Raw genomic sequence first — 17747 nt, forward strand, 5'->3', positions numbered from 1 at the left:
ATGGCAGAGGTGCTTAATGATTTCATTGTTTTGGTTTTCAGCAAGAAGGTTGGTTGCGATTGGACATCTAACATAGTCAATGCCAGTGAAAATGAGGTAGAATCAGAGTCTAAAATAGGAAAAGGACAAGTCAAAAATTACTTAGACAAATTAGATATCTTCAAATCACTAGGTCCAGATGAAATGCATCCTAGAATACTGAGCCATTAGCAATTATCTTTGAAAAGTCATGGAAGACAGGAGACATTCCAGAAAACTGCAAAAGGGCAAATATAGTGCCCATCTATATAAAGGGAAATAGGGACAAACCAGGGCACTACAGATCAGTCAGTTTAACTTCTGTACCTGGAAAGATAAAGGAGCAAATAATTAAGCAATCAATTTGCAAAAACTAGTGATTTTTAGTGCCTCAGTTTATCATAGAATCATGGAACTGGAAGGGATCTTGAAAGGTCATCTAGTCCAGTCTCCTGCACTCAAGGCAGGACTAAATATTATCTAGACCATCCCTGAAAGGTGTTTGTCCAACCTGCTCTTAAAAATCCTCAATGATGGCGATTCCACAACCACTCTAACAGTTAGGAAGTTTTTCCTAATGTCCAACCTAATCCACCCTTGCTGCAATTTAGGCCCACTGCTTCTTGTCCTACTCTCAGAGGTTAAGAACAATAATTGTTCTCCCTCCTCCTTATAACAACCTTTTATGTACTTGAAAATTGTTGTCATGTCCCTCTCAGTCTTCTCTTCTCCAAACTAAAGAACTCCAGTTTTTTTCAATCTTCTGTTATAGGTCATGTTTTCTAGACCTTTCATCATTTTTGTTGCTCTTCTCTGGACTCTCTCCAATTTGTCCACATCCTTCCTGAAATGTGGGGTGCAGAACTGGACACAGTGCAGCAGTTGAGGCCTAATCAGCGTGGAGTAGTGCAAAACAATTACTTTTCGTGTCTTGCTTACAACACTCCTGCTAATACATCCCAGAAGGATTTGTGTTTTTTTGCAACAGCATTACACTATTGACTCATATTTAGCTTTTGGTCCACTATGACCTCCAGATCTCTTTCCGCAGTACTCCTTCCTACGCAGTTTGTGTATATGCAACTGATTGTTCCTTCCTAAGTGGAGTACTTTTGCATTTGTCCTTTTTGAATTTCATCCTATTTACTTTAGACCATTTCTCCAATTTGTCCAGAGTATTTCGAATTTTAATCCTATCCTCCAAAGCACTTGCAGCCTCTCCCAGCTTAGTATCGTCCGCAAACTTTATAAGTGTACTCTATGGCATTATCTAAATCATCGATGAAGATATTGAACAGAACCAGACCCAGAACTGATCCTTGCAGGACCCCACTTGTTATGCCCTTCCAGCATGACTGCGAACCACTGATAACTACTCTCTGGGAACGGTTTTCCAACCAATTTTGCACCCACCTTATAGTAAGTCCATCTAGGTTGTACAGTAACTCCTCACTTAATGTCCTCCTGCTTAATGTTGTTTCAGAGTTACGTTGCTACTCCATTAGGGAACATGCTCGTTTAAAGTTGTGGAATGCTCCCTTACAATGTTGTTTGGTTGCCTGCTCTGTCCGCTGCTTGTAAGATTCTGTGGAAGAGCAGTGACTTTAAAAGGGAGCATTGCACAAGTTCCTCTTCTCCGCTTCCTCCTCCTCCCTCTCAGTGCTTCACCCATCGCCAAACAGCTGTTTGGCAGCACTTAGGATTTTTGCAGGGGGCCGGAGGAGGAGCAGGGATGCAGCATGCTCCAGAGAGAAGGTGGATTGAGGGTGGGAAGAGGTGGGCCTGGAGTGAGGCAGGGACTGGAAGAGGCAGGCCTGGAGCAGCCCCCAGCAAAGTCAGCGCCTGTTCTTCTCTGTGGAAGCTGCTGCTCCTGCGAAGGTACTTCCTAGCGTCCTTGCCTGCAGCAGGCTGAGCCTGTGTGAGGTAAGCCAGGGGCACTTCCCAGCCACAGTACAATACAGTACTATACTGTATATAATGCCTTTTGTCTGCCCCCCTAAAATTTCCTTGGAACCTAACCCCTCGCATTTACATTAAATCTTATGGGAAAATTGGATTAGTTTAACATTGTTTTACTAAAGGTTGCATTTTTCAAGAACATAACTACAACGTTAAGCGAGGAGTTATTGTATTTCCATATCAGAGGGGTAGCCGTGTTAGTCTGGATCTGTAAAAGCAGCAAAGAATCCTGTGGCGCCTTATAGACTAACAGAGGTTTTGGAGCATGAGCTTTCATGGATGAATACCCACTTCGTCAGATGCATGTAGTGGAAATTTCCAGGGGCAGGTATATATATATGCAGGCAAGCTAGAGATAATGAGGTAGTTCAATCAGGGAGGATGAGGCCCTGTTCTAGCAGTTGAGGTGTGAAAACCAAGGGAGGAGAAACTGGTTTTGTAGTTGGCAAGCCATTCACAGTTTTTGTTTAATCCTGAGCTGATGGTGTCAAATTTGCAGATGAACTGAAGCTCAGCAGTTTCTCTTTGAAGTCTGGTCCTGAAGTTTTTTTGCTGCAGGATGGCCACCTTAAGGTCTGCTATAGTGTGGCCAGGGAAGTTGAAGTGTTCTCCTACAGGTTTTTGTATATTGCCATTCCTAATATATCTGATTTGTGTCCATTTATTCTTTTCTGTAGCGACTGTCCAGTTTGGCCGATGTACATAGCAGAGTGGCATTGCTGGCATATGATAGCATATATTACATTGGTGGAGGTGCAGGTGAATGAACCGGTGATGGTATGGCTGATCTGGTTAGGTCCTGTGATGGTGTCGCTGGTGTAGATATGTGGGCAGAGTTGGCATTGAGGTTTGTTGCATGGATTGGTTCCTGAGCTAGAGTTACTATGGTGCAGTGTGCAGTTGCTGGTGAGAATATGTTTCAGGTTGGCAGGTTGCCTGTGGACAAGGACTGGCCTGCCACCCAAGGCCTGTGAAAGTGTGGGATCATTGTCCAGGATGGGTTGTAGATCCCTGATGATGCATTGGAGAGGTTTTAGCTGGGGACTGTATGTGATGGCCAGTGGAGTCCTGTTGGTTTCTTTCTTGGGTTTGTCTTGCAGTAGGAGGCTTCTGGGTACCCGTCTGGCTCTGTTGATCTGTTTCCTTATTTCCTTTTGCGGATATTGTAGTTTTGAGAATGCTTGGTGGAGATTTTGTAGGTGTTGGTCTCTGTCTGAGGTGGAAGATGCGGTTGTACCTCAGTGCTTGGCTGTAGACAATGGATCGTGTTATGTCCCCGGGATGGAAGCTGGAGGCATGAAGTTAGGCATAGCGGTCGGTAGGTTTTCGGTATAGGGTGGTGGTAATGTGACCATCACTTATTTGCACCGTGTTGTCTAGGAAGTTGACCTCCCATGTAGATTGGTCCAGGCTGCGGTTGATGGTGAGGTGGAAGCTGTTGAAATCATGGTGGAATTTTTCCAGAGACTCCTTCCCATGGGTCCAGATGATGGAGATGTCATCCAATGTAGCGTAAGTAGAGAAGGGGCGTGAGTGGACGAGAGCTGAGGAAGCGGTGTTCCAGGTCGGCCATAAAAATATTGGCATATTGTGGGGCCATGCAGGTGCCCATAGCAGTGCCACTGATCTGAAGATATATATTGTCATCAAATTTGAAATAGTTGTGTGTGAGGATAAAGGCACAGAGCTCAGCAGCCAGTTGTGCTGTGGCATCATCAGAGATACTGTTCCTGATAGCATGTATTCCATCTGTGTGTGGGATGTTCGTGTAGAGAGCCTCTACATCCATGGTGGCTAGGATGGTGTTTTCTGGAAGGTCACCAATGCATTGTAGTTTCCTCAGGAAATCAGTGGAGTCACGGAGATAGCTGGAAGTGCTGGTGGCATTGGGTCTGAGTAGAGAGTCCACATATCCAGACAGTCCTTCAGTGAGAGTGCCAATGCCCGAGATGATAGGGCGTCCAGGATTTCCAGGTTTGTGGATCTTGAGTAGTAGATAGAATAACCCTGGTTGGGACTCTAAGGGTATGTTGATTTGTTCCAGTGTTAGCGTAGGGGGTGTCCTGAGTAGATGTTGCAGTTTCTTAGTGTATTCCTCAGTGGGATCTGAGGGAAGTGGCCTGTAGAATTTGGTGTTGGAGAGTTGTCTGGCAGGCTCCTTTTGGTAGTCAAACCTGTTCATGATGGCAACAGCACCTCCTTTATCAGCCTCTTTGATGATAATGTCTGGGTGGTTTCTGAGGCTGTGGATTGCATTGCGTTCTGCACGACTTAGGTTATGAGTCAAGCGATGTTGTTTTTCCACAATTTCTGGCTTTGCACGTCGGCGGAAGCATTCAATGTAGAAGTCCAGACTGTCGTTTCGACCCTCAGGAGGAGTCCATGTGGAGTTCTTCTTCTTGTGCTGTTGGTGGGAGGGTACCTGTGTATCAGTGCGCTGTTCAGTGTTGTCCTGGAAGTATTCTTTGAGTCGGAGATGGCGAAAGTAGGCTTCCAGATCACCGCAGAACTGTATCATGTTGGTGGGGGTGGCAGGGCAGAAAGAGAGTCCCCGAGATAGGATAGACTTTTCTTCTGGGCTGAGTGTGTAGTTGGATAGATTGACGATATTGCTGGGTGGGTTGGGGGTACCACGGTTGTGGCCCTATGAGGCAGGTAGGAGTTTAGACAGCTTACAGTCCTTTTTCCTTTGTAGAGAGGTGAAGTGAGTAATGTAGATCTCCTGTCTTATTTTAGTGAAGTCCGTTTGTATGGAAGTTTAGTTATTGATGAGAGTCTCCAGGTTGGAGAGCTCTTTTTTGATGTTTTCCTGTTTGCTGTATAGGATGCTGATCAGGTGGTTCCTCAGTTTCTTTGATAGAGTATGGCATAATCTCTCACTGTGGTCTGTGCAGTATGTAGATAGCAGTGGATTTTTTACCTTTAGTCCATTTGGTATGATGTCCATCCGTTTGCATTTGGAAAGGAAGATGATATCTGTCCGTATTTGTGCAAGCTTCTTCATGAGGTTGATGGATTTCCACTCCATACGGGTAAATGCAGTGCCTTGCATGGTGTCAAGTATCAGAGGGGTAGCCGTGTTAGTCTGGATCTGTAAAAGCAGCAAAGAATCCTGTGGCACCTTATAGACTAACAGACGTTTTGGAGCATGAGCATGCTTTTCCGTAGTTTGTTTATGAGAAGGTCATGTGAGACAGTATCAAAAGCTTTACTAAAGTCAACATATACCAAGTCTACCACTTCCCCCAGTCCACAAGGCTTGTTACCCTGTCAGAGAAAGCTGTCATGTTGGTTTGACATGATTTGTTTTTAACAAATCCATGCTGACGGTCACTTATCACCTTTTTATCTTCTAGATGTTTGTTGTTTTTATTTAAATTTAATGGAAGGATAATCCTGAACAGGTCAGTAACCAAGGTTTTCAAAAGAGCAGACTTTGAAAATTTAAGGCATTGAGGTCATCTGGATTGACTTAAAGAAATTCCAAGCCTCCTCCACATTTAACTTAGAGATGCAAGGACTATCCATATTTTGCATCCCAAGGAAGGGGGAAAAAAACATGTAAGGAAGGGCTCCTTCTAACTGGAAGAATAACCACTTCAAAAAGGATGTTAGCAGTAAACAGAGGGCCCACAAAAAATGGAAGAAGATATTTATCTGCAAAGACAGCTATATCTTGGAGACCAGAAATTTTTGGGACAAAGTGAGAATTTCCAAAAGTCAAGCTGAGTTGCATCTTACAAAAGATATTTAAAAAAAAGAAAAAGAGAGAACACGATGAAAAGAAGTGAGGATGCTAAGCAGCAAGGATGAGATAGAGATTTAGGATAATCTGGATTTGGCTCAGAAAGTAAATAAATACTTTCCTCAGTTAAGGATGTTAATGTCAGACATGGGGGGTAAAAATAGGAGAATGTATGAGAATGAGTGTATAAAAATGGAAATGACTACATCTGTCATGGAAGTAAAACTCAGACCTTAATGTGCTCAAATTGAGGATACCATATAATCTCCATCCCAGAATACTGAAAGAACTAGTGTATGAAATTGCAAATCTGGTAGAAAGGATTTTTAATATATTTAACAAAATGTGGATGGTACTGTATGATTGGTTAATAGTAAACATAGTACTTATATTTAATAAAGGGGGGAGAAAAGGATCCAGGAAACTACAGACCTATTAGTATGCCCTGAATAGTATGCAAAGCTTTAGAACAAATTCTGAAGGAAAGAATAACTAAGGGAATGGAGGTAATTGGAAAACAGGACAAAATGCAACCTGGGTTTTCCAAAAACAGATTGTGCAAAACTAACCTGATATCTTTCGTTGATAAGATAACTGTTTTTTTTTAGCCAAGGGACATGGAGTAGATCTATTCTATCTGAACTTTAGTAAAGCATTTGATATAATACTATGTGGTAAATTATTAGGTAAACTGGAGAAGAATGGGATTAGTATAGGAATTGTAAAGTGGATAAGGAACTGAATAATGTGGAGACAATGGGTTGTGCCGAAAGGAGAACTGTCGAGTTGGAGGAAGGTTACTAATGGACTTCCTCAATGATCATCCTTGAGACCGATATTATTTAATATTTTCATTAACAATCTTGGCACATAAAAGGTGGTGTGTGCTAATGAAATATGCTAATCACTCAAAGTTGGGAGGCACATCAATACAAAGAAGAATCCGAGTATAACCAGGACGAACCGGATGACCTTGAGGACTGGAAAAATAGAAGTGGGATGAAATTTAATAATAGAAATGCATTCCTAGCACACCATGGGCTCTTGCTTTGTTGACTCAAAGTTTGTGGATCTCCCATAGTCCTACACAATAAGCCATGCTTTGAAGTTAACCTTATCATCTGAAGTTCTAAGGCTTCAATCCTGATGGGTCATCCAGTTAGAGACATACATAATACATTTAGTTACAGACATAAAGACAATTAGTTTCCATGAACAAGGTGACGTCCAGGAACAATACTACATTAGCTAATATGCAGTTTTACACATCACATAAATTCACATCTAAACCCTAAACATCCTTTGACTTAGGTCAAAAAAGTAGAAAGAGATTAATCACAGGAAACAAGTAGGTGAAGAAAATAACCTTATGTCACTAGCTGTCATGCATTTAAAGCAAATGTAATTACTGGGCACATGCCATATACAGATAATGTGACAACATTGCCTTTTGTGCTATTCTAACAAATGAATTGGTACACTTAACACTTCCTTGAGGTTGTGATTTGAGCTGGCTAGCTGTCAGCACCACAGCTAGGATGTGCAACAGTTGAGAATGGCCTGTGGTTATACAAGAGGTCAGGCTAGATAATTATAATGGTCCTGTCTAGTCTTAAAAGCTATGAATCTGTCATCTCTGTTACACCAGTTCAGACAGAATATGACAAGGCCACTGAAGATGCATATACTTTTAGGTTATCACTGGGAGCTCTCTGCTTCAGGGAGAATGTCTGCATTCTTTGCAAGGTACATTTGCCCAGCATCATGGCTCACATTTGGGGAGAATTGAACTTTCACATTGACTAGCTCTGCAGAAATAGTGTCCCAGATACTGTGATTTGATATTGTGGATAAATGTTGACTTTTTAATGGTGTTATTTTGAAGGAAAATACAATGCACACTAAATAAGAACACAGTATATACTTTAGAATTCAGGAGATGATCACTTAAAACTCACTAGCAAACTCAGACCTGTCACCAAGAGGAATGACTATTCACATTTTAAGTTTAGAGAAATAACTCAGTATCTCAGTTACCCTTATCTGTTAACTGTTGGAAGCTGACTTTTTATTAGAACTCATTTAAAAAAGACCAGTCTCTTTAACAAAGCAATCTCCACTTCCTGTAATCGCATGTTCTTCCAGCAATATTGTTGATCTAGCTCAGGTTCCTGTGTCAATTATTTTTGAAAATATTTTGTGGTTCGTGAAGATCCTTGGAATTCGAGTCTAGTGATCTGAGAAGGCCTACAAGAGTGAATTGGTGAAAAATCAATAATTTTTGTTTGAGTGGTAGCCATGTTAGTCTATATCAGCAAAAAGAGCAAGGAGTACTTGTAACACGTTAGAGACTAACAAATTTATTTGAGCATAAGCTTTCATGGGCTAAATCCCACTTCATCAGATGCATGCTGTGGAAAATACAGTAGGAAGATATAGATATATCTAATCTATAGATATATCTATATCTATAGATATATATATCTATCTTCCTACTGTATTTTCCACACAGTACACACACACAGAGAACATGAAATACATATATATATATATATATATATGTATATACACACACACACACACACAGAGAATATGAAAAAATGAGTGAAAAAACAGACTCTAACGAGAAACTGCAGAACTGGAATTAATTTGCAAACTGGACAGTATTAAATTAGTCTTAAATAAAGACTGGGAGTGGATGGGTCATTACACAAAGAAAAAACTATTTCCCATGCTAATTTTTTTCCCCTAGTGTTGCTCACGCCTTCTTATCAACTGTTGGAAATGAGCCATCCTGATTATCACTACGAAAGTTTTTCTTCTGCTGACAATAGCCCACCTTAATTGTCAGAGGAGTAGCTGTATTAGTCTGGATCTGTAAAAGCAGCAGAGTGTCCTGTGGCACCTTATAGACTAACAGACGTATTGGAGCATTAGCTTTCGTGGGTGAATACCCACTTCATCGGATGCATGTAGTGGAAATTTCCAGAGGCAGATATAAATATGCAAGCAAGAATCAGGCTAGAGATAACGAGGTTAGTTCAATCAGGCAGGATGAGGCCCTGTTCTAGCAGTTGAGGTGTGAACACCAAGGAAGGAGAAACTGCTTTTGTCGTTGGCTAGCCATTCACAGTCTTTGTTTAATCCTGAGCTGATGTTGTTAAATTTGCTGATGAACTGAAGCTCAGCAGTTTCTCTTTGAAGTCTGGTCCTGAAGTTTTTTTGCTGCAGGATGGCTACGTTTACATCTGCTATTGTGTGTCCAGGGAGGTTGAAGTGTTCTCCTACAGGTTTTAGTATATTGCCATTCCTAATATCTGATTTGTGTCCATTTATCCTTTTACGTAGCTCCACCTTAATTGATTATTCTTGTTATAGTTGGTATGGCAATTGCCATTTTTTTCATAAGTGTATTCTCTGTCTCATAATCCATGAGAATATCAAATAGAACTGGACCCAAGATAGAGCCGATGAAGTGGGTTTTAGCCCACAAAAGTTTATGCTTAAATAAATTTGTTAGTCTCTAAGGTGCCACAAGTGCTCAATATTTTTTGTAGCTTTCCTAGCTGAGTAGAGGGGTTGAAAGGAAGAACTTATGATGAGAGCTGGGGAAAGATGTTCAAGAAGCTATGATAGAAAGAGGTGAGGGGAAATTGGGAGGAACAATCTCTGAAGCAGACCCCAACATTTTGAGAAGAGGGAACAAAATTATTGTGGATCCCAGCCCAACTTAATCTTAATCTACCCTTACAAGTCTCGCTGAAAAAAAAACATTAGCGAGTAATGAGACTATTTGGTACATCTTCCTTGTTTGTATTTAGGAAGTGGAGTACTAATTTTTAATAGCAGCAAGCAGGCTATTTCTTCTGTTACTGTAGGATATTTCAATTATTATAAAAGTGGACAAGACTGAACATGGCATTCTGTCACAGAATTTAGGAAAAATCTTGCAAAAATGGATTGCTAGGAGTCTTACTGTAAAATCTTTTCTTAGATTACATCAAAATTTTATAGGATGCAAGTAGCTCCTATGTGAGCTTTTCTAGAGACTTTTGCTATTCTTACATTCACTCTGGAAACAGTCATCTGCAGAGATGATTGTCAATTTATTCTTCATGATGTTACAGTTCTGAGCTTCTGAAAAGCTGAGATTCAAAACTGCGTCCAGCTTTGAAAGTAAGTTTTTAATTTTTTTTAACAATAACCTGTAAGGAAATTGCAGAATGTTTTTTTTCTTGCAAGACCTTAGGGTTAATTCTGATTTCTGGTGTGAAGCATTGATTTTTTTTAAACACAAAACGCTGAAGTGAATGTGGCTTTTTTTCCCCCAGTTCAAAGTTGAGAAGAATTGTTTTGCTATATGTACTGAATTTTTTTTTCATTTAGATGTAAATGAATGAATGTGTCTTTAAAAGTTTGTCTTCTGTTTTTACTATAGCTACATTTTATATCAAAACTCAAACTAGAATGTCTTGGTATCCACTCTCCAAACATATCTCTTTGAGAAAACCATGTATTCAAAGAGGATTCAGCTTTTAATCATAGATTGATTTTTGTAACTTGCTGATAAATGTTTCATAAACATATGATGTATTCATAATATAGGATATCCATTTTTATGGCAACCTATTATGCAAATTCTGGGTAGGTTGACACTGGCAAGAGGGTATGGATCTTACCTTCTAGATCACTGGCGGAAATCTGGCCCACAGCAATAGTAAGCGAAAGCAATCCCCAGCTACTCAGTGGCATATATAAAATAATTAGTGGCGTCTTAGAGGACAAGTATATACGTTACTAAAACCCCATCACAAATTGACAATCTTGTTACGGTCATAGGAGAGGGAGCAAATTTTCAAATACACTGCAGACTGAATTATCTCTTTGAGAGAATCCTTCCTGGTCACGGACAAGAAGAAGAATTGTCACTTCTATTCATTTTCTTTCATTAAATAGCAGTACAATCACTAATTTAAAAAAAAAAAATCCTGAGCCTGTGTTAACACTGTCAAGTTAATCAAAGAATCCTTATGCCCCATTGTTCCCAAAAACAAGAAGAGCAGCTTTAACTTTATTCATATGATTTATAGAGCACAACTTTCTAGTTGCTCAACTCTTGTAATACAGTCTCAGTGAAATATCCAGGCATGAACTGTATCATTCTCTGTAGTTTACAAGTGGCTTTTCAGATATTATATGCTTTATTACTATAAGCTTTATTTCAATAGTTAAAAATTGCTTTTCTATTGAACCTAAAGAAAGAGAGGCAGGTAAGGTTTCTACATGTCCTTGAAGTCTGAGATTTATGACTATCAGGGCAATGATTTATCAAAATCGAAAATAAACAACAAATGGGCAAAAATAAAGAACAAATGACTGTCCTTAACTCACAGTAGGGTGACCAGGTGTCCGTTTTTTTGGCCAAAACACTTGGTCAAAAAGGGACCCAGGTGGCTCCAGTCAGCACCGCTGACTGAGCCATTAAAAGTCCGGTTGGTGGTATTGCTGGGCTAAGGCATGCTACTCCCTATGTGTCTTGGTGCACCGCACTGCACTCCAGAAGGCAGCAGCAGGTCCGGGTCTCAGGTGGGGGGATGGGGCAGGAAGCTCCACGCACTGTCCCCACCCCGAGAACCAGCTCCGCACTCCCATTGGCCAGCTCAACCCACAGCCCCCTCCCACATTTCAAATCCCTCTGAGCTTGGAGCTGCCTCCCGCACCCCAAACTTGTCATTCCTGGCCTCACACCAGAGCCTGTACCCCCAGCTCAGAGCCTGTACCCCTTCCCACACCCCAACCCACTGCCTCAACCCGCAGCCCGCTCCCACATTCCGAATCTGACAGACCCACCCTTCCTGCACCCCAAACCCTTCATCCCCAGATCCCACACCCAAAGCCGGAGCCCTCACCCCCTCCCCTACCCCAGTGAGGGGGGGGGAGAGTGAGTCACTGAGGAAGGAGGAATGTACTGAGAAGGGGTGGGGCTTCAGAAAAGGATTGGGGCCTTGGGGAAGGGGCGGGGCTCGGGTGTTTGGTTTTGTGCGGTTAGAAAGTTGGCAATCCTAACTCACAGCCATAAATGCCTGGCAGTAAACACCCAAAAAGTTACCATTGTTTGCCAGTATTCACTGTTGAGGGGTATATGAGACATTCATTTGCTCTATACTTAAAGCAGAGAATAGCTATAATATTGTTGGAAAATATCTTTAATGGTGGCCACTGTATCTGCAATTTGCAATTTAAAGATGTTGCTTCTTATAGTTATGGCATAAAGCTGTAACCTCTGGTGTCTGACAGGGTTATCAGATGGTGTGCAAGTGGGGAAGATATCTTTACTGATTTTTATGCTTATTCTATATACATCGGCTTACCTGCTTGATGATATTCTGTCTGGCTACATAGATTGAATTAAAAGGGGCAGTTAGGAAGTGCAAGAAGTAAACGAAACAATGGTAGACGTAAGACATCTGAGGTAAACAACTTCAAGACAGTGAAGATAACAGTAGCTGGGCCATTAATTTGGAAGATGCTGTTTCCAGGCACCAGCAAAGTTACTCAGCCTTGGCCAGAGCCTAGAGATCGAAAGAACTATAAACCATTAAAAGTATCCTCTTGGTGAAAGATAGGGTGGGTGAGTCAGCAGCTGCTCAGGAGGTGAGGATGGAGAGAGAAACAGGATATTGGCAGACACACAGTAAGAGAGAGCCTACGTCCACACTACAGCTTTAAATCGATATTAGTAAAATCGATTTTATAAAACAGGTTTTATAAAATCGATTTTACGCGTCCACACTAGGGCACATTACTTCGGTGGTGTGCGTCCATGGTCCCAGGGTACCATCGATTTCCGGAGCAGTGCACTCTGGGTAGCTCAGTAAAAGAATACGACCAATAACTTCGATATCCACCCACACTAACCCTAAATCGATTTAGTAATATCGATTTTAGGGTTACTCCTTTCGTTTAGCTGGAGTACATAAATCGATTTTAAGACCCCTTAAAATCGATTTTAAGTGCCTTGTAGTGTGGACGGTTACAGTGTTAAATCGATTTAACGCTGTTTAAATCGATTTAACGCTGTAGTGTGGACCTGGCCGTAGAGAGAATGCTGCAGGGCTGTTTCTCTCCCATACCAAAGATTGAGGTGTCTAGGCTAAGTAGAAATCACCAAAACTTGCAAGGAAAGGATAAAGTTTAGGTAAGACGGAGGAAATGGGGGAGGGTATGTGTGATGAGAGAGACACCAGCACTACGCTTTCATTATTTTATTTTTTATTTTTTTTAAATTTTTTTGCTTGTTATGTAATCAATAAACAATAAGCTGGTTTTGGAAAAATTGTCTTTAGCCACTGGTTACAGCTCCTGAAGGAAAATCTCGTGCAGGCGCCAAGCCCAACTGGATCTGTTAGAGGAATCACAGTTGGTGAATAGGGGAGCTGCAACCCAGAAATCCAGATCTGAGTGATTGAACAGTGGAGTTCTACATTGGAGAGAAGTAAAGGAAGAAAATCCTATCACCTGAGGAGGACCCTCAAGAGGGGCTGCAGAGGGCTCTGAAGTGCCCTGTAACTGTGACAAGTGGTGAAAATTGGAAGCGTGTTGCTATTTTATTTATCACTTGTATCATTCAATGAGACTTAGTGTATGTCTACAGTGCAGTTAGGTGTCCGTGCCGGCTGACTTGGGCTTGCATGGCTCAGCCTAAAGGGCTGGTTAATTGCAGTATAGATATTCAGGCTGGGACTGGAGCCTGGGCTCAGGGACCCTGAGAAAGAGGAGCGTCTTAGAGCTCAGGCTTCAGCCCAAGCCTGAACATCTGCACCTCAATTAAACAGCCTGTTAGCCCAAGCCCTGCAAACCTGAGTCAGCTAGCACAGGCCAGTCCTGGGGTTTTAATTGCAGTGTATGCATACTCTTAGTCTTCTAAGTCACTTAAAAGCTTTAGAAAATTTCACCCATAGTGTTAATTGATAGAATTGTTGGTTTTGGATGTAGTTGGCTCGGATTTTCCTTTGTGGATGCTTAGGATTCTTTTTCTTGTTTGACAGATGCTCGTGACTACTCCAGAGAAATGGGATGTAGTGACAAGAAAGAGTGTTGGGGATGTAGCACTCTCTCAGCTTGTAAAGCTTCTGATACTTGATGAAGTACATCTCTTGCATGAAGACCGAGGACCAGTGCTAGAGAGTTTAGTGGCACGCACCTTACGTCAGGTAAGAGTAAGAATTTTCACATAGACTTTCACAAATAATTCAAGAATAAAGAGAATTCAGAGGTAAGAAATAAAGTATTTTAAAATATTACCTCATGGTACTTTGGCAGCATGTAATTCTTTTAGTTGTAATAAATGCTACAGTACAAAGGAAGCAGATGTATATTTCATTTTTGTCTAGCAATCTGACTTCCCTTATTGTATCATATTAAATAACTAGGAAGGGATATCAAAAATTATGTCACGTAAATATTATTTGTACTGCTTTTGGCTACCAGTCTATTGGAAAAATCAGAGTGTTTTTCATAATTAAATAAATATTATACGTGAATAACATTTTTAGAATTAATGCTTCATTAAGAATTATTAGTGTATTAGCTTAGCCAGAGCTATGAATGGGAACTTACATTTTACTGGGATTTTTCAATACAAAGTGAAATCTGCTGATATGATACTGTTTGTGGCAAAGCCTGAATGCAGAGTAGTAGATTAAAACTAAGAAGATTTATAGTACTGCTGGAAAAGCATTATGTAAAGGAGTAGTAGAAGCATAATATTATGTGATACTCTGATTGACTGGTATTTTCTAAATACCAGATGGGGGGAATGGAGAGCATAGAAAAATACCAGATTCTCGTGATCCAGTACAAATAGAAGAGGTTCAGAGATGGACAATGAATATGATTAGAGCCATGGGATAGGATTCCATATGAAGAGAGATTTGAAATTTAGGACTGTTCAATTTAGAGAGAAAGTGAATAAGAAGGACATGATAAAGTAATGAGTGATATAACAAAGATAAAATGGAGTTCCTATTTATCCTTTTTATAGTACAAGAACAAAAGTACCTACAATGAAATTATCTGGCAAAACAATTTTTAAAATAGATAAAAGGAAATATTGTTGTGCTCAACACATTGATCTGTGAGGTCAAAAAGAAGTAGACATTTCTTTGAACAATTAGTGCGTCCACAAGCACACTGTATAGGACAACTGTTTTAGAAGGACTTATAAACTCTTTCGCTTCGTCGCTGGAGCTAGCCATTAACCAGCAGGGGCTTAAAAGAAACTTCCTTATCAGCAGGTTATTCCATAAGAGCCAACTGAAGGTTGCTTGCATGTTCTTCTGAAATATCTGTTTCTGGTCACTGAGGACCAGGATACTGGACAAAATGGACCACTGGTTAGTTCTAATATGGTAATACTGATGTCCCTGTGTAAATGCAATATAATTATTACCATTGCTACTGCTGCTACAAAATGTTGGAAAACTCTACCTTGTGCTAAGATCCCTTGTCTTAATACAGCTTTAACCTTCCATATCAGTGGATTTTTGATCAGTTCTGTGCAATTTTGCTTACAGTGTTTTATTGTTTATTATCCCAGATCTCTTATGAAAAGGACCTGATATTCTAGTGTTGCTTTCTCTATTTCAAGTGTAGAAGATCAGCATCTACATACTTTTTTGTTCCTATGAGACTTGCACCATCATTTTTTCATAGCACAGAGATATTTTGTTTCACATTAATATCACTGGAATTTTAAGACAATCAAAACTGAACTCAAATCACTGTTGGACTTCGGCTCATTTTGTATCTAGTAAATATGCAATTAAATAACCTTCCCCCCACCCAAAAAACAAACAAACAAACAGAAAAGAAAAATCTTAAACCAAAAACAAACAGAAAAACACACCACCAACAACCATAGTTCAGCAGAAATTGAGCCCTCATGAATTGCCACTTGCTTTCATAAAGGCAAGAAGAAGGAAAAAATGGAGAGTACTACAAATCTTTATAAGAATTGCAAAATTGTGGGGAAGGGAAGAGAAATGAATATCAAAATATTGAGCTAGAAGGAAACCTCACTATGATAGACACATTCCAGAAAAGAAGGATAATCAACAGAGAGAAAACAAAACTGTGTAAACAGAACTATTTTAAAAAGATTGGAAGGTAAGCAATAGAAACAAAAAAAATCAAAACATTTAAGAATAATGAGCCCTCCCAGAGGTGAAGGACAAACAAGCTGCATCTGTTTTAAACAATAGCTGCCTAATATTCTTAAAATGGAAGCAAAAATTTGAGTTTGCAATCTGCTTTTTATAAAATTAAAGCGTTCATTGCTGCACGAGGAGCTACAATGGAAGAAATGCCTATTGTTTCCATTTATATTTTGCTTTAAACACTTTAAAGCAGGTTACTGCCATTGCCTTCCTTTTGGTCAGTTTTTCACCCTAAAAATTATGGAATGGTTGTCTCAAGACAATCCTATGTCTTTTATGCCAAAACTCTGTTTTATTTAAAACAAACATAAAAAAGACTGGCTTTTTAAGAAAGAGAGACTGATGTTGACTTGAAAACAATCAGACAAGAATGCCAATATGGAACCTACAAGTTTATTAACTAACAGGGACTTTTCTCCTCCCCACAACACATGCACAAACACATACGCTCTATCTCTGTGTCTCTCAGATTACTGGCAGAGCCGCTCCAGTGCAGGGCACTAATGGCCCAAGGTTCTACAAACTTGTGGATGATATGAGGGCAGTGCCTCCTCTACACCTCTTGGGACCCAGAATACCAGCCCTACTTTCCTTCACGCAGGAAGTAAGAGAGATGAGATGACAGGAGCCATGTGCTATGTGACAGATGATGCATGCCTCCTCAGCATGTGATGTCATGCTCTGGGCCTATGCCCACACAGCATATTGGAGAAATATAGTCCAGATAAACTGTGACTGAAAATGCCCCTGTATTCGCACTCTAGACACTATTGTACTAGTCCTTGTACAAAATATGCCTTGTAAGGTACCATTTGAAAATTAAGAACTCACTGGTCAATAATATCATGGTGAAATGTATGTAGCAACATTGTATGTAAACGTATTAAATCCCCTTGTATGACGATCTTATCACATGTTCAGAACCACTCAGCCCTGCCCAGGCAGAAGTGTCCTGAATGAAGAAATCTGTGTTTACTTCAATTTACATATAAGCAATAAACCGGATCCTCAAGACAGCGAGGAGAGGAGATGGCAGGAGACAAAGCAAACTTGCATTTCGTCAAACACAAGCAAGAAGAACGAACACAGAGCCTCCTTCTCTACCAAACTCCATTTCACCTTCTTTACTGTTGGAATAAACTTTACTGAGAGAGGTAATTCTTGGTGAAAGAAATGACAGAGGAGAAATATTGTTCATATAAATTTGTAAGAAACATGACCCCATTATTTGCAATATTTATTTTCAACAAAAAGCATCACGCATACATGAAAATCAGCAATAGGTAACATTTATGCCCCTAATGGGTATCAAAAGAACTATGAAGCATATCTATATGATGGCTGCTGGTGAATTTAATTATTAAGTAAATGGGTAGACAGACCATTTCTTCGCTAACTCTAAGGAATTGAAAGATACCTTAAAACGTTTTGTTTTGAGTAATGTATTTAGGAATCCAGATATATAAAGATCGAGTTCCATTCCAGCCCTTCTCAAACTGAAATGGATATTTCTTTTCATCTTAGACTGTTTAAACAATGTAATCTCTACAAACATAGCATTCATAATCATATCTAATCATGCACCAGTGTTTTGAGGGATTAATAGCAGTGCTACGCACACGATAAGAATGGAAAGTTCAACACTGTTACTAAAATACATTCATTTTACACATGCAGATAAAAAAAAATCTGCTATCCCTATTGTTGAAACAATAACTACCCATGGAACAAATCACATATTGCTTCCTAGAAAATAAGGAAACTCTTGCAGATAAATAGCCCTGTATATTGGGTTGTTAAATCAGAAT

The 17747-nt window shown here is 40.1% G+C and overlaps 1 protein-coding gene across 4 annotated transcripts in view; it reads left to right on the plus strand.

Annotated features, from left to right (window-relative positions):
- ASCC3 (activating signal cointegrator 1 complex subunit 3) overlaps nt 1-17747 on the plus strand; it is a 579719-nt gene that overhangs the window by 222481 nt on the left and 339491 nt on the right. For all 4 annotated transcript variants that reach the window (XM_050949220.1, XM_050949219.1, XM_050949221.1 and 1 more), the window contains one exon: nt 13771-13935. In XM_050949220.1, the coding sequence (XP_050805177.1) occupies nt 13771-13935 (165 nt within the window). The remainder of the gene's footprint in view (nt 1-13770; nt 13936-17747) is intronic.

The sequence above is a fragment of the Gopherus flavomarginatus genome, chromosome 4 (assembly GCF_025201925.1).
Source record: "Gopherus flavomarginatus isolate rGopFla2 chromosome 4, rGopFla2.mat.asm, whole genome shotgun sequence".
Lineage (NCBI taxonomy): Eukaryota > Metazoa > Chordata > Testudines > Testudinidae > Gopherus > Gopherus flavomarginatus.